The sequence below is a fragment of the Hirundo rustica genome, chromosome 12 (genome assembly GCF_015227805.2).
Source record: "Hirundo rustica isolate bHirRus1 chromosome 12, bHirRus1.pri.v3, whole genome shotgun sequence".
In the NCBI taxonomy this organism is placed as follows: Eukaryota; Metazoa; Chordata; class Aves; order Passeriformes; family Hirundinidae; genus Hirundo; species Hirundo rustica.
In genome coordinates, this window is record NC_053461.1 from 6,075,760 (window position 1) to 6,098,679 (window position 22,920).

The 22,920-nt window shown below is 43.4% G+C and overlaps 1 protein-coding gene across 14 annotated transcripts in view; it reads left to right on the forward strand.

Annotated features, from left to right (window-relative positions):
• DOCK3 (dedicator of cytokinesis 3) overlaps positions 1 to 22,920 on the forward strand; it is a 183,938-nt gene that overhangs the window by 97,917 nt on the left and 63,101 nt on the right. For 9 of the 14 annotated variants that reach the window (XM_058422182.1, XM_058422187.1, XM_058422184.1 and 6 more), the window contains exons 13-20: positions 3,469 to 3,557; positions 5,661 to 5,786; positions 9,337 to 9,354; positions 15,875 to 15,999; positions 20,072 to 20,234; positions 20,701 to 20,807; positions 21,504 to 21,675; positions 22,122 to 22,219. In XM_058422182.1, coding sequence (XP_058278165.1) covers positions 3,469 to 3,557; positions 5,661 to 5,786; positions 9,337 to 9,354; positions 15,875 to 15,999; positions 20,072 to 20,234; positions 20,701 to 20,807; positions 21,504 to 21,675; positions 22,122 to 22,219 — 898 coding nt within the window. The remainder of the gene's footprint in view (positions 1 to 3,468; positions 3,558 to 5,660; positions 5,787 to 9,336; positions 9,355 to 15,874; positions 16,000 to 20,071; positions 20,235 to 20,700; positions 20,808 to 21,503; positions 21,676 to 22,121; positions 22,220 to 22,920) is intronic. The other 5 variants (XM_058422183.1, XM_040076018.2, XM_040076029.2 and 2 more) reach the window with 1 other exon arrangement.

Here is a 22,920-nt window from a genome sequence, read left to right on the forward strand (position 1 = left end):
AAACAGAAAAAGCTTGTTGAAACACTGGACTTGGTCGGTGACAAGTGGAGTCACACAGCCCCTTAGAGCAACCCAAAGTCTTGGTACAGCGGTGAAATAAAAATCACAGCATACAGAGCTTCCCTTTTCTTCCTGCTAGTCTGCAGTATTTTGTTAGCATGGATTCCCTTCACAGCACCCAGGTCACCAGCTGTTTTTGGCAAATTCCTCAGCACATTTGCACCAGTTGTTCCACACGTGGGCAGGGAGAGCCCCTGGCTGAATTCAGCTCTGTAATCAGATGTTTGTAATTCTCTATCACTGTTAGCACTCTCCTGGGCTGTTGCAAGGCTTGTGCATCGTTCCTTTGTGTCACTGCTGTTTGCAGTGCTCTGTGTCAACCTCCTGCAGAAATATTCAGGAGGGAACATGGATCTGTCTGAGGGGCACCAGCTCATCCCCTGTGCAGCTTTGATAGCTGCTCTTTCATGACAGAGTTTTCACAGGTTTGTCTTTTGCATCTTCTCTTTGCACATTCCTTTAGCTAACCTGCCTTTTTGTGTTCACAGGCTACAATTGAAATGACAGGGTTTTGTCCTTTGGAAGTTTAAAATTGAATATGAGTACTTAAACAGCCCTGAACTGATTTTCTTACCTGCTGCTCTCATTTTGATTACTGTTAAAATGCCTCAGGCCAACTCCAAAACATCATAAAGATGAATAAGGAGAGAGGTGTATTTGTATTTTTCGAGGAGCAGTAAAAAGCATTCCTTTTATACACTGTGTGGCTAAAGCTTACAGCTGCCACAAATGAGGCTGCTAGAAAAGCCTTTTCACAGGGAGAAGCAGGAAAAAAATTGAGACTAAAAACCTAACAAAGGCTGAAACAAATACACGGTCTGTCAATGGAGACTTCTGCTGAATCTACAAGAGAATGCTTATGGGAGGGGGGAAAAATCAATTTACTTCACCAATCTTTCTCGGCTTGCCTTATTATTGTTAAAGATTAATGTCTGAAAAATATTTTTTCTCACAATTGAGATTTTCCTCTTTGTTAATCCCACAGTCATGTTAAAATCTCCCTAAGAGGATAGAGTACCACAGCTGTAGTTATAAGCTCATTATGCGAAAGCATAAAGGTTTACTTTTATTATTCTTTTTAATATGCAAAATAATTTAAAAGTGAGATGAAAGTTAAATTCTCAGTCCATTTTTTTCTGAAATAACTCGACTTAATATTTTGTATTAATTTTTATCTTTAATGAATTTTTTTGCTCATTGAACATTGCTCTTTGTGTCCATCTTACAATTCCCCTGAAAACTTCATGCATTTGTCTTCCATATTCCCTATTTCTGTTTCTTTTTTTGTGTCCTATTTTCTTTCAATCTTTTTTTTTTTTTTTTCCTTCCTTCTCCAGCCATAGAGCTTAAAATTCTTACCCGTTAAAGCCTGAATGCCTTTCCCTTTTGCAGTTCCATTGGTGCTGTTTGCCCAGCTGGGTGAGAGCTGACATCCCATTGCTGTCCCCAGCTGCTGACACCGCGGGCTGCTGTGGGATGAAAACATTCCAAATGTGCATTTGCTGCACAACCAGCCGGCCTCAAAGGCGATGGATGGCTCAGGAGAAAAATCTCATTTAAAGGAGAAATAGATTCTTTCAAGTGTTTGGTATTTGGACAGGTGAAATGCGAGCGCAGTAAGACACACTCCAGGCCAGCCTGTCAAAGCTGGGAGATCTTCCTTCCTGGCACTCAGGAAATGCAGAGTGCAGCTTCCACTGGCAGCTGGTGCAAACCTGGCTTTAAGCTGCCTTTACAGTTGATTGATTTGGGGATAACTTGGTTGCAGGTTAATTTGCAGGCATCAGTCTTTGGAGGCTGAAACCTCTTTTAACTTGCAGTCCTTAGGCTGGTACAGCAACTAAAAAATGCCCACAGGTTAGACATTTGTAACTGTGAGGAGAGAGGATGGTATAGAGTTTGTGCTATAGGTTCTCTCTCTGCTTTTAGGAGAATATTATTTATGACTGTTAATGTGTTGACAATATGAAGATAATTATTTTTTTCTTGATGAGTGCTGAATTAGCATGCACCACCACAGTTATTGGCAGGGGGTTTGTACTCTCCATTAATGCCTTAGCTCTGTTGTGTTTTGGTTTTGAGGGATCATTTTGGGGAGTGCAAATACAAACAATTTATCATTCTGTGCAGTTCTTCAAGGCCACTTTGTGCTTTGTGTGACTCTGTGGGAACTGGTGTCTCCTCCCAGAAGGGACAGAGTACTTACAGGGGGTGGGCAGTAGAGCAAGTGAAATGTACTGTGTGTTTCATTTGTTCCATGTCGCCTCTGTTCCTTTTGCTGTTCTAAGAACATTTGGGGGTGTCAGTAATTGTGCCATCACGGGCTTTGGGGGTTACCTCATTATTCTTGGCAGCACATAGTTTTGCAAGACTGAAGCTGTAGGAAATTACCAGCTCCTACTTGTAGATAGGCTGAATTTCTTCTGCCATGCTGTTCTTCAGTTACATAATGCAGCAAACAAAAACATCCCCGCTGTCTTCTCAGGAGCTAGTGTGTCTCTTACCCTGGCTGTGCTGACATGTTGTACTCTTGAAACAAAAAAAGGGGAAAATGGTAATATCCTTGGAGAAGTTTTACAAAGTGATTTGTTTCTCAAAACTCCTAGGAGCTGGAGTATTAGTTGGGGTTGGTTGTTTTTTTTTAACCTTTAAAAGTCAAGAGGACAAAAGTTTAATTCAATTAATTGTTTAATTCAATTGCTTTTCAGGAGAAATGAGATTCACTGTTGCTGCTGAGTTAAAAATTGCTGACTTCATGGGGAATCATTGAATCTTGCTGTTGTGATTTAAATAAAGCACAGATGTATTTAAAATGCAGTTAGACTTGAGCACATACTGCTTTTCCGTTCTTTTTTAACCAATGGCACTGTCTGTGGTCAAGGTGCCATTTTTTTCACGAGAGAAGATGATATGGCTCATCTTTCATGTCAGACTTGATAAAGAGGGTCAGTTCAGTTTTCTGCCTTTCTCTCCCCAGTCTGACACTCCAGGTCTCTCCCATCCTGTGGGACAGGAGCCTGTGACCTCAACGTGGGGCTGGTTTCCTTGGTTCCTGTCTCAGTGGCACTTCAATTCCTGCATATTTGGCTCCTGAACAGAAGTGTAGCACTCATTCTCTACATGACAGAATTCAGCTAGAATGTCCAGAGCTTTCTTCATTCTGTCATAATCTGAAGAGTAGAGGGATGGCTTTGGTGGCAGAAGAGCCACCACCAGCTCCATTGAAAGGACATCACTATTAGAGAATATTTTATTTCCTTCCACTTTGAAAAATAAGAGATATGTGGTATTTCTCTTTCATCCAAGCCCTACAAGCTTTCATATCATCTCTACAGCAAAGTTGACTGTCGTGTTCCAGGATGGTTGAGCAGAAAGCATTTAACCTGAATTAGTGTTCTTTTGTTCTAGGTGTAACAATGAAAACGAGTGGTGCCAGATCCATGAAAATATCATCCGCAAGTCCAGCACCAAATACACAGCCCCCAGCTCCAACTATGGTAAACATCTCCTTGTGCTTGTTTGTCAGAGCAACAGCTCCTTTAGGAAACAGCTGCTTATTTGTAGCAGAGAAATTCACTGAGATGTGAGGTTTTCCTTTCGTAGCTAATGACAGATAAATAGGGAAAGTAAATCCTGTCTTATCTGTTTACCTCCTGTAATGATGTCTGCAGTTGCTAATTCACAGATATCACTGCTCTCCCATTCCAAATGAAGCAGCTGATAGGATACAGTTCAGCCTCATTATAGCCAGTTCTGCATTCGTTACCGAGTGCCTGAATCACGGTGATGTCCAAATACTAAATTTTTCTTAATTTTGCTTGTTTGCATGTTGAGACACTGTAGTGGAATATGCAGTGCGCGCTCCCATAGAAGAGATTAAGCACAACAATAAGCAAATAAAACATTTTGCAAGTTTGGAGTTTTACTGTGTGTAAAGCTGGTTTCATTCCCTGCTCCTCCTCCTGTTACAGTTAAAGTTATCCACTAGTCATCATTAAAAGATCTCCCTAAATCCTTTATACCTTGAAAACTTGAGCAAAATATCTGAACTTCCAAATTTGCTCCAGTTCTTTTACACTGGGATTTTTCAAATTTATTTTCATTGGTTTAAAGGACATAAAGGGCATAAAATGAACAAGTCTTCCTGGAAGTGGCAAAATCAGTGAAGGCTGATTTCTATTGAACATCTGTCTCTTGTGTGCTCTGAAACCTCTACACACAGAGACCCTCATACATTGGTGTTCAAAGGGTTTGGATTTTTAGATGGTTTCAGAGCCTGTGTTTTCCCTGCAGTGCTCTCCTGCCTACCCAGCTGGGCAGTTGCATGTCCATGTTTTGGCAGCTTTGGAGCCCATACATGCTGACTGTCCAGCTGGCTGCTTGGCCTCCCTATTCCTTCGTTTTAAGGGTTTGTGCTCCTTTTTTTCATCTCAACTCCCAATATGCATTAATTTATACAATCTTCATGTAATCTGGGTATCTACTCATTTGCCGAATTTGGCTGGAGCCAAACAACAGGCTTGAAAATGATTTCAAGGGGAGAAGGCAGGAAGTGGGTGGGGAGGTACACGATACTCCTGCTTTTGTTCCCCTGGTAACTTGTCAGAGAAAATGGTGACTAAATGTTGGTCACAAAGCCCAGATATTGAGCTTAGGAAAGAGCAGGACTTTGAATGGCTCGTGCAAAAATGTGCATCCAAGGCAGGGTTTGGGGGGTGTTGTTCTGGGCTGTGAACAGAGAGGACAGAGGGAGCTCCTAACCGAGTGACGCTGCAGGAGATAAGGAATGTGGAAAATTGCTCTGTGCAAGTAATTCTCATGGATATGTGGAGCTGGTAGTGTGCTCAGCAGGTGAGACTGGGCTCAAATGGCTGAGCTCAGCCCTGGGTTGTTTTTTTTTGTATGGTAATGCTGGACTTCGTAATTTTACCAGTACACTCTCCTATGTTGTAAATTAAAAGCAAGTAGAGAAAACAGCTGGAGTGAGATTAAGTGTGTAATTATTCCTAGTCCAGCTGTTCAGATGATACACTCGACAACAGGGCTGCTTGCTGAAGTCAGTTTGGCCAGTTGGCACCTCTGAAACACGTTGAGGAGCTGCTGGGAATTTCATTAAAATCAACATCCTTCTACGAAGCAATTGAAGAAATGAGTGGAACAGATACCCTTGGAGATTTAAGGTTTTTTCATGGTGTAAAGCAGGACTAAAAGCACTTCAGAGAATGTTCCAGAGCTTTGTGTGGTTGGTGATCCCTCAGACAGAGGAGGCATTGCTTATACGTGTGTTGTAACCTGCTGCATGTGAGGAATAGAAATAGTGGAAGTACTTTCTGTAGCCTGGGACATGTCTGCAAAATTAAGTATTCTGACTGCTAGGAGTTGTATTTTAATATAATTCTGTGTTCTTAACTGATCCCTTATAACAGTTTTGTTTCCTCCATTTCAATTTTCAGTTACTCCAAGGGAGAAAAGAACTCTGTGTTTGTATATTGTATTAAATTAACTGTGGAGCAAAATGTTAGTTTACCTGCATGCTTTGTACACGCAAAATCTAATTCTTAGGTCAGAAACAATGAACTTCTTTGGTTTTTTTTTTCCAGGACTTATAATATCTCTTCAGCTTCTTCGTGGTGACATGGAGCAGATCCGAAGGGAAAACCCCATGATCTTTAACAGAGGCGTTTCTGTCACCAGGAAGCTGGGATTTCCTGATGTTATAATGCCAGGTAAACAGAGCAGCTCCAAGCTGAAAATATCATTCTTTTCTTGTACTCTTCCAATCCAGTGCAACTGGGATGGGCACTTCACTTGAGCGAGACTTGTAACAGAGTTGTCTTATTTATCAGTAAATGCCAGATTTGGGGAGGCAATTGCTAAAACATTGTCAGGAACAGACATTGCAGCCAAAGAAGTAGTTCAAATCACATGGATAGAAGGGGATCTGCAAAGATTGCACTGATATTCCCCATGACCCCTGCCAGTTAATATTCCTCTCGTACACTCAGCATAGGGGATGTTTCTTTTTAAATGCATGAAATTTCCTCTTCCCAACAATCCAAAACCAGGGAAAAAAAATGTGTTTCCACTTTGCAACCTTGATGGTTTTGAGTTCCTGTGGTCCTTTTGTAATGAGAAGCAGAGAAGGTGCAGCCCTGGTTGGATTTTCCCTCTGGCCTCACAGAGCAGCAGTGTCTTGGCTGCAGCCCTGCTGTGCTTCCTCTGCTCCTCACCTCTGGAGCAGCAGCTGCAGAAATCCTTGGCTTGGCAGCCCCAGCAGAGCCAAGAGTTCATTTAGAGAAGAACCCAGAATGTGGGTTGCAGTCATGCAACCACATAAAATCTGGTGTTACAGTGGCTTGACTTTACAGGGTGGTAAGAAATGGGTTTGCTAATTAGTAGCATTGGAACTATTACTTCATTGCTGCGATGAGCAAGCTGAAGGATGACTTTACAGACATGGGAAATTTGGTGAAAGCATAATGGGAAAAACATCAGATTTTATTACTCAAAAGGCTGCAGTGAGACATCAGTACCAGAAGTAGTTGTGGCCTCGTTATGGAAGCTCTTCAGAAACCACAATACAATAGGGAGTAGGTGGGAAGCATTCCTATAAACTAAAGAGTCAAAGGATTGTATATTTACTAATGAGCTTCAAAATGGTGCTAACAGAGCAGCAGCAGATGTGGGCTATAAAGCAAATTATAAATTTTGGTTCTCAGTGACCTTATAGCAGTTCCAGGCATAACCCAAAGCAATCAAATAGGGAAAAGATGAGTTATTGCAGGCTGAGGTACAGACACAGCAGCAGCAAGGTGAGCTGTAGTTGAGATCACAGCTGGATGTGTCACATTTACACACCTGCAAGGGAATTGATTCTCCTGCAAGAACTGCTTGATCCTCCATTTCAGTGGATAAAGCTGAACCTCAGGTGCTTGAGGCCACTGAAGGTGAAGGAACAGCTTCGTGTCCTCAGTGTTCCGCTGAGTAATTTTTTTGTTTGTTTGTTTTCTGGGCCCTGGCCCTCTGGAAAATGCACACTGTGTCCCCTGTATTTGCTGCTTTGGGCCAGGGCTTGAGCAAACAGCTCAGCAGTGCTCGTACAAAAACTGCTCCTGCCCTAAGCTTTTAAAATTCTCCATTCATTGCAGCTAATCCAATTTTCCAGATTCTCTTTGTGAGAGCTACAGTTCTTTTTGGGAAGACACTGGGGTTTTAAGATGATAACCTGTTTGGAATTGGACTCATACACATATTTAGACACACACACACACATATATATAAAAGGCCAAAATGCTGATTGATAGAATCAAATGTGTGAGAGGATCACCATTCTGCTGTTAAATGCTTCCTGCCTCACAAGAGGATCTGGGCACAGAATTTCTCCTTGATTCCAGGTGTGCTACAAGAGGTGCTCATACACTGAGTTTAGATGCAAAGCTTTAGGCATTGTAAGAATAATTAGGTAAGAATAATGCTTCTGTTTGTGAGGAAAGGCAGTTTGTAGATGTCTGTAAATACTGAGTAAGGAAAGCAAAGCAGCTGAGGAAGGGTGAATGAACTTTCACTGGAGTTATAAATGAGGACATTGCCAGAGCAGAGAGGAGCTGTGAAGAGAGGGATAGTCACGAATGGGGCTCCAAACAAAGGCTTTCACAATCTTGGGTATTCTCCAGAATAATGAAATCTCTGGAAAATGAGTAGATGGAAGTGTAATGGAACTCCACTGATGCAGCAAACAGCGTTCAATCTAATTACTAATCGGAGTTTTTTGGAAATCAAAGGATGTTTGATATACTCAAGTGACAGCAGGTATTTGCCTGTTGTTTGCTTTTAAAACAGCAGATCCAGTTGGGGTTGGTGTTTGCCTGACATCCAGGACAGAACATTCAGGTTCTGTTACCTTTCAGGTGGATTAGCCCAGCTACATGAACAAGGAATGTCTATCGGTTGACTTTGTGCTTATGTTTCTACAGCCAGGATCAAACATTCTTCCTTAGCTTTATGAGTATTGTCTAAAGTTGAAAATAATTCACTGGGGACACACATGACCAAAAAAAAAGAAACAAAAAACCCCCAGCCAAAGAGTGAAGCCTGTCATGCACGTTAGCAGTTCTCAGCCATGTCGGCTGCTTTAATAGGCTTTGTCAAAGCAGCTCCTCCTTGCTTTGCTTCAGAACTGTTTGCTGTTAAACACCGGGTTTAATGTGTTTCCTCTTCCAGAAAACAGCACAGAAAGTTCATGACTTGTATTTTGCAAGTGGATACAGATTTTTCAGGACAGTGTAAAAATGTTTTTTATGAATAAATTAATAAAGGCTATGTCACCGGGTACTTTTAAAAAAAGCAGTGATCATTCTGCTGAACCAAGAAATCTGTTTGTAAAAAAGTAAATAGCTCTAGCATTCCAACTTTTTTTTTTTTTTTTGTCATAGGTTTGAATGCTTTAGTTTTCTTTTTTAACAGGAAATCCTTTCACATGTGCACTTCTCAGCTGTTAAAATCCTGTAGCTGTGTCTCATTACTGTTTTCCTGTCCCTTTTTGTTTTCTGAACTGTAGCATTAGCTCCCTGTATCAAGCCCTCTTTTTCTGTCCCTCAGATAGGAGCAACATCAGTGGTAGCTGGTCATCATTAAGAAACAAAGTGAAACTGGTCTTTATGGGTTTGTATCGTGCATGGTTATGCAGAGCAAGCTTAATATTCTGCAAAACAACCCTTCCTGCCTTCTTTTGTAAAGATAAAATGTTCTTTGTTTCCTACTGTGTTGTGATCTGACAAGAGCATCATAAAGACTTCAGTTATCTTTTTTGGCAAAATTTGGTCAAAGCAGCCTCCTGAAGAAGTTGTGGTGGGGTTTTGTTTGTGGTTTGTTGGTTTGTTTTTGGGGTTTTTTTGGGTTTTTTTGTTATTCCTTTTCTAAATTGCTCCTGGGTTTAAGGCCATGCATCCGATCCTGCCAGTTTTACCTTTCCCAGAGCTGAGAGCAGTGAGGCCTCTGCTGCGCCTTGGGGATTGCAGCTGGGCTTTGTGCAGAACTTGCTGTGCAGAAATCCATTGCACAGGCTTGGTGTGTGTCAGTCCCCCAAGGACATCCCTCCCCTTGCCCACGTGCTGATAAGTATTCTGTCTTTTCCTTTGATCCTCTGATGAAAAGTGCATGCTTCATCTCTGACTCGTGAGTGATGTTTCTTTCTCTTTTTTCTCTCTCCTTGTCTTAATTTCCTGGCTTCTCTCCTGTTCCTTTCCCTTTATCCTCTCCCCTTTGTTTCTGATGCAGAGATGAAGATTGTTGGGTGTAAGTTTCTGCTTTTCTGTGTAATGTCTGCTTTTTGCTTGCTTTTTTTCCATTTTCATCTCTTCCATGGAATGTTGGGATTGATAAAGACAGCGAATCATAACATCACAGGGAAATTTGGTAACAGGGAGGTGGAGGCTTTGTCTCTCTTCATACCGCAGGGTTTCAGGCAAAATTAGTAACTGTGGCGGGTGAATCAGTGAGAAACATCTCAGCATCTGTTCAGTCAGTGAGCACAAAGTCGTGGAGGGAAGGATAAGGTAAAATCCATCAGCCATTCTCAGAATGTTAATGGCAGGAGTGTTAACGAGAGCAAAAGACATAATTATGTAATAGTTATCACCAAAAAGTGTCTGCAGGGAGAATAAGAAGTATTATTATCATAAATAAACTCGTAGAAATGGAAAGTTGGAGGAGACAAAAAGAATTAAAAAACAACTTCCTTCTACTGAAAGGCAATTATTCCAGGGAAATCACTGCATTTAGAAAGGGCATTGTATAAGTTCTTTTCTATACATAGAAGTCAAACAATGGGTAGCAAATAACCCAATAAGTATTGCTTGTCCCTTTTCTTTGAAACAATTGTGTTCTGCTCAGTGAAAGCTGGAGAAACACAGGGAGTTTAACTTGCATAATGTTCTCTTTAGAGGGGAAAAAAAAAGCTAATTTAATTTGCCATAGAGGCAGCAGATAAAAGCTTTGTTTCCCCTTGCTGCTGTAATATTGCTCACAATTATGTTAATAATTGCTCACTGTAGCTATTTCAAGAATATAGGCCTTAAAAAAACCCTGCTGGCTGGCTGGTGAAGGGCCAGAGAAACGAGCTGCTGAAATGGATGGAATGTGATCTCCAGAGTGTGGGACTGCGCCAGGAACGCAGCGGGAATATGGAGGGGATGTCACAGGGGGTGTCGCTGCTACAGCCAGGGGAAATCACACAGAGGGAGGATGAGACTGCCAACGAGTCCTGAGGGGCAGCAGAAAACAGGACAGGGGTGCTGGAGACCCTTCCCGGTGACCCTCGGCCGCTTTGTCCTTGTCCCTTTGGTTTGGAGCACAGAGCTGCTCCTGCCAGCCTCAGCTGTGCTGAAGTCCCTGTCCTTTAGTGGCAGCTGTGTGTTTGCTCTGCAGGCAGCTGCAGCTCCAGGTGAGGGTGCAGTTTTGCTGTTTGAGATCAGGGACCCATCACTGCTCAGCAGCAGCTTCCAGGGAAGAGCCATCCAGAAAGGGAATGTCCAGGATAATGTGAGAGCCTCAGCCAGGAATCAGAGCAGTTCCCCTGCAAGGAGCTGAAACAAATACAGGCAGCACATGTGAAAGCACTGCACAGGAACAGAAATCCTCTGCACTTTATGATTTGCTTCAAAGCTCCTCCTTGAGCTGCTGTAACCTGGTTCAGGTCAGTGGGGTGATGCTGATTTGCTCTGGTTGTTCATTTATAGATGGGACATAACTGCACAGGTTTGGGTTTTCTTCGGAATCCATTGTGGAAGATACTCTGATTAGCTTTTTTGCCCATTCACTCTTCTGTGAAATGCCACTATTTTTGAAGAGATGCCAAACCCAGGTGTGTTAGAGAGTCCTGCAGATACCTGTGGGCCCCTAAGTGAATAGGACCAGCTCAGCAATTTCATAAAAATAGACCTAAACACTAATATTCTGATTTTTTTTTTCCTTTGGCTGCCTAAATTGTAAAAGACTAAACTTTCACCTCAAAAAATCCAATATTCTGTGGATAAATAGCTATTTTACTTAGTTGAAACTAGACCTACACACGCAGACTTCTGGGATCTGCCACTTTTTCTCAGCTTGCAGGGATATATTACATATCCACAAAGTCACAAAACACTGACGGCTCAGAAAAAAGAAGTTAGAATTGAATGATCAGAAATGTGTGTCTCTTTCTCCTGCAGAAACTTCTGTGAATTATGTACCCTTTTTTGATACAGTATTCTTCTGTACAGAACAGGGACCATTCCTGTTCTCAGTGTCCAAAATCTTAATTGTTTGGAAGTCTTCCAGTACATTCCTTTATACTGAAATGCAAAATCAATATTTGGCTCATGTAGCCTGTTCCACCACTCCTTTTTGCCCCCATTACCATTAAAATAATTTCAGGTGATATGAGAGAGGATTTCCTTTCAATACAAGTGAACCTCCCCAAGGTATAATTTATGATTTATAATTTAAACAACTGTATGTTGGACGTTTGGCTACATAAATAGGTTAAAACAAACAAAACCCCAATAAAGGTGAAGGGAGTTGATAAAGGAAGAGCCCCATAAGACATGAGAAAATTATTCTTTAATATTATAATGGAAAATACTGGCTTTCAAGGCATTTGATATGGAATTAGTGTCAGTAACCATAGATATAAAAAGTGCATGGATTATGCTAAAAAGAAGCTGACTTTTGTTTTTAGCTGGAAAACGGTTCTAGTGAGATGGAGCTTTGAAACCACTCCCATTCTGAAAACTCGTGAGGTTTTCAGTCCATCCTTGACAGCCACCCAGCACAGAGGCCTCAGCTTCAAATGGCAGCAGCAGGCTTTGCTCTATAAATGCTCGTGGCCCACTGGCCTCGTAGCACCTTTTATTCCTGTTCTGATGATGGGAGGTCACAGCTCACCCAGTTTTTTGCTCTGTGCTGCTGTTTGGGAAGGCCTGAGGCCTCTGTGCTCCGAGCTGAGGTACCAGCCTGATTTTCCCCCAAAATGCAGGATTTGCTGTCACAAGCACAGGGCTGTTTGTGCATGAAAGGTCTGACATCTTAAAATAAACTTTATTATTTATCTCTTTGTCTCTTGCCAATGGAATGAATCCAGGCAAGCCACGTGCCCCAGTTCCTATCTTGGGAACTGCCCAGGCCGCTCTGCAGATGCCACCATGGCGCAGTCCCATGCCGGGTGTCCCGTGCCGGGTGTCCCGTGCCGGGTGTCCCGTGCAGAGTGTCCCGTGCAGGGTGTCCCGTGCAGAGTGTCCCGTGCCATGTGTCCCGTGCCATGTGTCCCGTGCCGGGTGTCCCGTGCAGAGTGTCCCGTGCAGGGTGTCCCGTGCAGAGTGTCCCGTGCCATGTGTCCCGTGCCGTGTGTCCCGTGCCGTGTGTCCCGTGCCGTGTGTCCCGTGCAGGGTGTCCCGTGCAGGGTGTCCCGTGCCGGGTGTCCCGTGCCGTGTGTCCTGTGCCGTGTGTCCCATGCCGGGTGTCCCGTGTCAGGTGTCCCGTGTCGGGTGTCCCGTGTCAGGTGTCCCATGCCATGTGTCCCGTGCAGGGTGTCCCGTGCCGTGTGTCCCGTGCAGAGTGTCCCGTGCCATGTGTCCCGTGCCGTGTGTCCCGTGCAGGGTGTCCCGTGCCGAGTGTCCCGTGCCGAGTGTCCCGTGCCATGTGTCCCGTGCCGAGTGTCCCGTGCCGAGTGTCCCGTGCCGTGTGTCCCGTGCCATGTGTCCCGTGCCAAGTGTCCCGTGCCGGGTGTCCCATGCCGTGTGTCCCGTGCAGAGTGTCCCGTGCCATGTGTCCCGTGCCATGTGTCCTGTGCCGAGTGTCCCGTGCCGGGTGTCCCGTGTCAGGTGTCCCATGCCATGTGTCCCGTGCCATGTGTCCCGTGCCATGTGTCCCGTGTTGGGTGTCCCGTGCCATGTGTCCCGTGCCATGTGTCCCGTGCCATGTGTCCCGTGCAGGGTGTCCCGTGCAGGGTGTCCCATGCCATGTGTCCCGTGCCGGGTGTCCCGTGCCGTGTGTCCCGTGCCGTGTGTCCCGTGTCGGGTGTCCCGTGCCGTGTGTCCCGTGTCGGGTGTCCCGTGCCAGGTGTCCCGTGCCATGTGTCCCATGTCGGGTGTCCTGTGCCATGTGTCCCATGTCGGGTGTCCCATGCCACGTGTCCCATGCAGGGTGTCCCGTGCCAGGTGTTTCGTGCCATGTGTCCCGTGCAGACTGTCCTGTGCCAGGTGTCCCATGCAGGGTGTCCCGTGCCAGGTGTCTCCTGCCAGGTGTCCTGTGCCGGGTGTCCCATGCCAGGTGTCTCGTGCCAGGTGTCCCGTGCCCACTGCCCCAGCGTGGCACTGAGCTTTCCGCACTCAGAGCAGAGATTGCAATCAGCTGCCCTGTGCTCGAGCCTTTGCTCTGGGTTCTGTGCCCCCACTGGGCTGTCAGAGCTCAAACCCCTCCAAACCACAAGCAAATGGAGAAAAGCAAAAGGCTCGTGAGGCCTCAGATCAACTGAAATGTTAGGAAAAGGAGATTGATCCTTGTAGGAAGGTGATTTCCACCAAAATCACCCTACCTCATGGGTAAATGCTTTTTGTCTTTATTAGGTACATTTATTTCCTATTTTTACTGTATATGGTGACCTTTTGTATTTTTTGAAGATCCGATAGACAATTTTTACAAGAGAAGATGCACTGTTATATTTCATTACTTTTTGTTATATTTCATTACTTTTTCCCATCTTTTTCCTTAATTTTTATGAAAATCCACTGGTTTTAAGATCCCTCTACACCCCACCCCACAGGCTTTTTTTAATTTTAATTAGTGGAGTAATATCCCTCCTGTAAAGCTTAATAGAAGATAAGATGCTATATATAACCAAATGCTGCCTTTAATTTAGGCTAGAAAATTATTTGCTATCTGACATTGGACTTTGTGTAGCCAGACTGCCTTCCAGAAAAGAGGTCATAAGTAGGAAGCTCCAAAATGCTAATTATAGTGAGTACAATTAATTTCTATTAAGATTTACGGCATACAAATTGAAACTTTTTTCCTGATTGTGCAAATTACTGAGGAAAAGGGACTGAGTCTGTTAAGCAGGAGCATTTTCAAAACAAAAGACCCAACTTAAACCATATTTTTTGCTGAATTTTGTATTTCCTTGATATCCCTATAATCAGGATAGAGGTGTCTCAGCTTGATTTGGAACCCTAAGATAATTTTCTTATTGTGGCCCCTGGATTGTTGCATTTGATGCTGTGCTTTGATAAGCCAAACCAGATCCAATATCCCAGGTCTTTCACCAGGCTCTTGCTGTGATCTTTTCCCTGCTGATGCTCCCTGGCTGGGAGCTGTTCCCAGCACTGCCCTGCAGGAGAGGGAGGCTCCTGGAAAAAGGAGCGCATTCTGCACACAGATTCCCTTTCACAGAGAGTTCCTACCAGCAAACACTGACTGGCAGCCACAGAGCTGGATTTCCCGTGCTGAAAGAGTTGTGCTTATCTCCAGAAATAAAATTGAAAGCAAAAGCAGGACTGAAAGCTTCTATTGTTTGTCCCTACAGTAGATTAAGGACCAAGTTCTGTGGGGTTTTAGACTTGAGGAAGAATTTGAAGCGCTGCTTTGAGGGGCACAAAAGGATGACCCTCATTGCCTGAAAGCAAATGCTGCCTTATTTCATTGTGCTTCTGATTAATAGAGAGATTTAACTGCATCAGCTTCTCCAAGTGGAAGAAGTCAGACATGGAAGGAGTCTCTGCTTTGTTCTGTTACTTTGTTATTTCGTGTCTTGGGGGCTGATTAACAGAATACTTGCCTTGAAAGGGTTTAAATTTTTTTTGTGTGTTTGGTTTTTTGTTGGTTGGTTGGGTTTTGGAGTTTTTGTTTGTTTGGCTTTTGGGGGTGTTTTGTATTTTTATATATTGCCCTTCAGTGTGTTTGCCTTTCTGGCAAGTAGATAAAAAGTGTTAAGTATGAACCATCATAAAATGGTGTCAGTAACTAAATCTTAGAGAAAAATAGGTGTTACCTGCTGTCCTTTTGGTGTAGGCCTTAGAACTGACCAAATTAGCTTTGAAAGCAGTTTCCCAAATCAGATTCTAAAATAAAATCAAACCAAGTGAGCTGGAGCCTGTGAAATTCAGGATAACAAGATACTGAGACACAAGCATTTCTATTTCTGAATATAGTAATTTGGTCTGAAAGCTCCTGAAAATGACGTGGTGAGAAGCTGGCAAGAGTCCATGCTGCCTGCTTTCATATAGCCATGCATATGGATACCAGAGGCCAGCCAGAAATCTAGCCAGAGTTACACTTATAATTCCTTCCTAATCCATCTGAACTGAATTGTGATCGGGTTCCCAAAAAGGCTGCTTTTATTTTGTTGTTATGATAAAAGGAAATTAGGAAAAATATGGAAAATGCTTGAAAAGGTTAACTGAACATAATGTTATTCTGATCATCACAAAAATACTTATATTTTGTAAAATATATTGGAAATAGGGAGTGTGGAGCTCAGGATGTTTTGTCAGCTAACAAGGCACAGCACAGCAGTAAGAGGATTTTTCCCCTTCCTCACTTACATACTTAAAACCAGTATTGACTCTGAATTCACATTATTAAAGGCATTACTAACAACAGTCTGATTTTCTGCACTGATATGAAACTGTTCATCCTTATTAACAATTAACTTGCTGCTTGCAATGATTTGGGCATCAGCCATCGTCTTGCAGAACACAGAGAACGATTTGCAGAATGGAGCTGGGACAGCCCTGGCGTCCCCTGTGGAGTTTAAGGCTGTGGCTCCACTCTGTCCCTGCAGGTGACATCAGGAATGACCTCTACCTGACCCTGGAGAAGGGGGACTTCGAGAGGGGTGGCAAAAGCGTGCAGAAGAACATCGAGGTGACCATGTACGTGCTCTATGCCGATGGAGAGATCCTGAAGGTCAGTGCTCCTTTCCCTGAGAGCCTCAGGTGCTCCCTGCAAGGACACATCCTCTTGTTCCAGAGTCTCTAGTGCAAGGGAAGAGCTAAAATAAAACTAGCTCTCTCTCTCTTTTTTTTTAACTGTGAAATTTGTAAGCCCTATATTTTGGTCAGTTGTAAATCTGTAAGGATTTGGAGCACTTCCCTTACATGGGGAGAGAAGACTTGGAGAAAATCCTCATAAACTGAAAATCAGCCTGCGTGATTTCCAAAAGCAATGTCAATGGCTAAAGTAAAAAAAAAAAATAGAGTAACTGTAATGAGAACTGAGGAGTGTATGGCATATCTAAAATTAAATGTGTGTCATGCAACATGATGAAATGTGGTCCCAAGGGAGACTTCTAAATCTGAGTTGTTGGGTTACAGCGCTGAATGTAGTTCTGCAAAATAACTTTGAATAAAATTTCACCCTGGGTTGGCTCCATTCCAGCCGTGGATGGGGATTGTTTATGTTTCCTGTTTTACCCCCTCTGTTCTTTTCATTTTATTGAAGACAAGGAGGTGGGTGGGAGGTTGTGAATATAGAGAAGTAAACAAGAAGTATTTCAGCATGAGCAGTGATCAGAAATAACTTTCCCCCTCCCTTTTCTTTTACATCCACTGCAATAAAATGGGCTTTGTAGCCATTACAGTGGAGAATCTAAACACCTAAAAGTGTGTACCAAATACATTGCCACAATCTTCTGGTTTTAATTGAAAGGAGAGCTTTCATTACTACAATTGCTTGTGGATTTTTTTTAAAGTAAAATGTATTTCTTGTAAGGAACTCGTTTGTGCTCAGAGCTGCTGCTGGAAGATCAGATTCCTGTTCTGCCTAAGCTTTTCAAATTGAGTGGCAGAGTTTTAATCATCAGTTAATTTCAGTCTGCCAAGGACAAAGAGAAGTCCCTCAAACTGCAATATCAGCATCTTCAAATGCCAATCTACATAATGGTGAACAACGATTACATACAAAAGCCAGATAATTTCTAGGCATTGTCAGTCATAACCTCAGTGATTTTGGTTGGAATGGTCATTCACGTAGATGAAGTTGTTTTTTCACTATCTTTGCCTGTTATTAATATTGTAAATTACATTGGGAGAGTGGGACAGGCATGGCACAAACACTGTAAAGGATGGTCAGTCCAATTAGAAAAAAATCAGGTAAGCAGATTGTCCTGAGAAGCTGTGGCTGCCCCATCCCTGGAAGTGCTCAAGGCCAGGTTGGATGGAACTCTGAGCACCCTGCTCTGGTGGAAGGTGTCCCTGCCTGTGGCAAGGGGTTGGAACAAGATGAGCTTTAAAGTCCTTTCCAACCCAAATCATTCTAGGATTTGCCATAAAGGAGAGACTGTACATATAAAGGATGTTTGTGGGGTTTTAAAATTTAGGCCACATATTTAAAAGAAACTCTCCGTCCCAGTTTTTATGGTATTGCTCCTCTGTATGGTTGCAGTCAAAGCAGCAAAGACACTTGGTTTGTGTCTGGGAGATCTTTGGTTCCCGGTGTTTCACGGCGTCTGTGAATGTGGGCAGAACCCTGAGAGTTCATTGACCCTGGAGCACTGATATTCCTGGTTGGACTCCTGGCTGGAATCCTGCTTGGAATCCTGACTGGAATCTTGGATGCTGTTCCTGGTTGGAATACCCTCCCCCATTCCTGCCCCAAGGCCTTTCTGGAGCAGAGCTGCCAGCAGAGACACTGTGTGCAGAGTTACACAGGACAGGAGGAAATAGGCAGTGTTTTCATCTGATATTACACTAAAATCCTTAAACTTGTCCCAACTAGCAGCACAAACCAAATCTGAATTGTGCCTTTGTGAAGCCTTTAGCAGAACCATGCACAGCATTAATGAGAATTTTCTCAGCTCCTCATTGCTGCTAAGCGTATCTTGATCCAGAAATAGTCCTATTGAAAGGAGTGAAATTACCTCCAGAATGTAGTGCTGCTCAAAAGGAAAATGAGTATTTCCTTCTCAAAACAGTCTTGCTCAATTGTTAGTATCTTTCAATATAGTCTGAAAAATTAAAAAAAAAATAAAATCCTTTGACACATTTCTCACTTCTTTCTTCTTTCTGTTCCAGTAGCAGGAATAGCCTATGAATTGCAAAGCAATTTTTAACAATAGAAATGTCCTGATAGTTTTTCTAGCTTAGCTTCTCTTCCCTGCCTCTGCCCTCTAATTCCCCTGCTTATCTGGGTCTCAGGGTTACCAGGTGACTGGAGATTTAGTCTGATGTAGTTTGTATTTTGCAGATCACAATTTAGAATTAAAGATTTACAAGTCTGCCCTACTCAGACTGTAGATTGGTGTATAACTGCGTGGAAGCTAAGTGAACAACCAGAAGGAGAGACTATTCATTTACTTGAAGTTCTTAGCATGAAGCTGCATTCAAAGACTGGCCAGAGCAGGTGGCTTCTTGATGGAACAAAAAAAGCTCACATTACAATTTGAATTTTTACTGCACCTTGTAGAGGAAATAGAAACAGTTTTGTTTGCTCCTAATAGCCTAATGCAGAATGAGGTTTTGGAATTGCTGTGTTGAAGCCCAACCATTTCCTCTTGCTACAGAACAGAACTGGGATCTTACAGGTGTTCTGGGTTGCAGTACTGGCACTGCTCTCTACTAACCTGTCGTTATCTGCAACACTTAATTCTTGTTGTATTAAAAAAATGTGGGGTTGTGGCTCATCCCATGTGGTTGCTGAGGATTATTTGAGAGGACTGAGCTGTGTGAGTTCAGCCTTGAGTCTCTCCATTTGGATCAGAGCCTTTGCAGTGAGTCTCTGTCCACGTAGGCTGTCCTTGCATTGAATCTCAGAATTCCAGAGAGCTTTTCTTCCCTTCTGAGCTCCTTCACAAGTGCTTCACTTCCTCAAAGCCAGCAGATTATTGCCAGAGGTTGAATTAACTGGGCCTGGTTAATGGGATGTTCTTGACCGGGCAGTTAGATGGTTACAAATTAAAAAAAAAAAAATCAACATTTCTGGTATTTTCTTGGGATAGAATTTATAGATGTCTTGGGGAAAATGACCAGTAGCAGTTCTTGTCATCATACTGTTCGATGGGGCTTTTTTACATCAGAATTTCTTTTACATGGGTTATTCTTGGTCTGCTTAACTTGTTTCTTCCTGGATTCATTATCCTTGGACATGCTAGTGAAGAACCTCCAAGCTGTCTTTTTTCTGCTTGGTTTTATGGGATGTTCTATCTCCTGGATCTCTTAGTCAGTGCTGGGTCTAGAGCATGGTTTAGTGCTCATATATTAAAAAAAGTGCTTCCTGCTCCATGTCTTCATCACAAAGGACCCTTTACTGTCCTTATTTCAGAACTTCAATGTTTATCCTATTTCCCTTCACTTATATTCTAAGGATTTTTTATTTTCTAAACAATATCAGTTCATGTTTTTCTTCATCTGTATTTTGTGAAGCACAGATTGGGCAAGATCTCTGAGTTTGTTATACCTGAAGGTAGAAATTTAGATCCAATTATGTTTTTAGGTGATGAATATTACACAGAAATTCTTTGCTTACCACTGAGGAAGGAACTTGATCAGAATTTTCTGGGATTCTTGGTGAGGCTGGATAGTCGTAGTTTTGAAAGATGAACATTTGTAAAGAGCTTGGAAAGGTCAGTTACCACTTCTGAACTGAGATACTGAAGCAGAAATCTGGTTAAATATCTCTTCACAGAAGGCTAATATTACTAGATGGTCCTGTTATGTTCTGTTTTTTGGACTCAACTGTAAATATTTGGACTTACGCGTTTATTGTATCTACTCAGTGTTTGATGGAAAGCTTGGCTTAAATAATAACTTCAGATACTAGGATTCGTCCAGTATTACAGGTCTCTTAGTTCACCCTTTGACCCAAAACAAAGTTTCAAGATCTCCTGAAAGATTTCACATTTCTTTGTGTCTGAATTTCTGCTTCTGACTCTTTCATGTCTACAGAAAGCCATGAATTATAGAAAGGTTGTCGCTGGGTACTAGAATGACGCTTGGGCGGCGATGTGATGTGTTTAACGCCCGACTGTTTGCTTTGGTGGCAGGACTGCATCAGCCTGGGCTCGGGGGAGCCGAGCAGGAGCGCCTACCACTCCTTCGTGCTGTACCACAACAACAGCCCGCGCTGGGGGGAGATCATCAAACTGCCCATCCCCATCGACCGCTTCCGCGGCTCCCACCTGCGCTTCGAGTTCCGCCACTGCTCCAGTGAGTGCCCCAAAAGGCTCCTTCCTTCCGCTGCCTGCATGGGGCTGTCCCGGGGTGGAAGGCAGGACAGAGAGGCCAGCCTGAAATACAGCGAAGGGGCGCTGCTAAGCAGCCTTTGGCTGAGTTTATCGAACAGCGCGCTAAAAACGCAGAGAACGATCAGTGCGGGGCAGAGCACTCCGGAGATGTTTGTCCCTGCTGTTCTTTTGTTGTGTTTTTCTGTAGAGTGTTTTCTTTGCAGGATAAACAGTTTCGATTTTGCTACGTTTGGCATGTCTGTGTTTGATTTGAAGCTTGTCAGCTCTTTACATAGAACTAGAAAAAAGAAATTAGAACTAGAAAAGTTGTTTGTTCTGTAAGCTGCTTGTTTTCTTTTAGGCATGTGGAGAAGTTGGTGAGTAATCTTGTATATATTGACAGAGAGGTTATGCACAAATAAATTCCTTCTTTCTATCTCTTGCTGCAGCAAAAGACAAGGGAGAAAAGAAGCTCTTTGGTTTTGCATTCACCCCATTGATGAGAGATGATGGCACGACCTTGTCGGATGATATCCATGAGCTTTATGTTTATAAGGTACCAGTTCTCTGCAGACTTTTCACTGCTTATCTCTAATTCATTACGTAAATGAGTAATGGTCATTCCATTATCCTTCTCCCCCTTATTAGATGTGTGTGAGGAACAGATTAATAGTAGTTTCAAAATTTTATACATTCAAATCCACATGGTTTGGATAGAGCAGGTGCTCTGTCCTATTCTAGGTGCAGCTCACCTTTTCCGTCCTGATGATGATGATTTATCTGCTATTAATCCCATGCATTTTGACTTCAAACACGCTGGTGTTCATGAGCAATCAGCACTTCTACCAGCCTCAGGCATTGCTCTGTGCCTTTGTAAGATGACATTGTGCTGGATGCCAATGCCTCGTGCTGCAGTGCCACAGTTTGGCAGCCCTGCAGCAAGAGATTTGGCCTTTGGGGTTTTTCCTTCCTGCTGATTCACCTGGGTTTATTTGTTCAGTACAATTTTCAGGCAGCAGCACTAAGTTTACATCTGGAAGATCTGATGAGTTTCTAACAAGGCAGTGGTTGGAGCCCACTCGATAGAGCTGGGTCTGCTCTGGGCATGTCCAGGCACAGCTTTTCCTTAGAAGTGTTGGTGTGCCCCCACAAAAATCCCAACACAGGCACTGCTGGGGAACTGCTGACAGGCTGTGGGCATGTGGGATGAGATGGACAAGGTACAGCTCCATCCCTTGTGCTGTCCCCACAGTGTGATGAGAACAGCACGTTCAACAACCACGCGCTGTACCTGGGACTGCCCTGCTGCAAGGAGGATTACAACGGCTGCCCCAACATCCCCTCCAGCCTCATCTTCCAGCGCAGCACCAAAGAGACCTTCTCAGTCTCCACACAGCTCTCTTCTACCAAACTGACCCAGAATGGTGAGTTGCTGATCCCTCAGAGCTGCCCAAGGCAGCAGGAATTAGGAAAGAGAGAAAAAAAAAATCACTATTAGCACTTTCACACAGTGCAGAGTTTCTTTTGCTTGGCTTTTACAGAGCAGCCAAGTAAAGATATTTTACATGAGCAGACAGGAGTGGATTGTCCACAGTGCAGTGTCAAGTCACACAGGGAAAAATGCAGCCTTTACTCTTTTTAAAGCACTTTACCATTCCTCCATTTCTTTCTCCATTAGCAGCATTGACTCACTCCATATTGTACTTCTTGTTTTCCATTATATATATATATGAATATGTATATATGTCGTTTCCCAAGAAGTGTGGACTGCATCAGGAGGTGAAGTGCAAGGTGATGAACCTCTGGTGGGTCTGGGGTTGCCATTCTTCCCCCTGTGGGTGGTTCTAGCTCTTCCTCCCTCTCTCTGCAGTGGATCTGCTTGCCCTGCTCAAATGGAAAGCTTACCCAGATCGAGTGATGGATATTCTGGGAAGACTGAGACACGTCAGTGGCGAGGAGATTGTTAAGGTACTACATGAAATTGCAGCCTTTGGCTGTATCTGTGGTAGGCAGTGAGTGCAGACCTGCAGACCACTTCTGAAGGCTCCCTCTCACTGTGCTTTTCGATTCACACTGTAAACTTCCACCCTGTAGGAATTGGGATTTTATTATGAGGTGAAACTGGACGGCAAGATACACTGGAGATATCAGTGCACAGTCAGTCTGTGGGATCAAAGCAGAGCTAATCCTTAGTCAGACGCTCTCAGCCACATGTGCTGGGCCCTCAGCACCAGTGGTTCCAGTCTGCAGTCCCACGCAGCTGCTGGTGCAGACACAGACCTGGCAGGGGCTCTCTGGTGCACCAGCCTTTTGTCTGCCAGCTCATCAGCTCATTATTTCACCAGGTTTTGTAGCCACTGTTGCTCTACATGATAATCTTGTGTGGCCTGAGCTTCCTTAGGGCCCAGGAGCTTCCAGCTGTGTTTGAATACTTGTGTTGGTCTCAGCAAAACAAAGTGCATTCCAGATATGCCTCTGATAACCTTAGGTGTGCTGGGGACTCTTCCTAGGATTTATTTCTATAAATGTGGAAGTAAAAGCTGATTTCTAACACAAACAACAAGGAGAAGAAGCTGAAGACAAGTCCCATCACTTAAGTAGTTTATCATTAAAGCCACTTCACTGTAACTCATTTGATTGTTGCCATATCTAGAATGTTACTTTTCTTG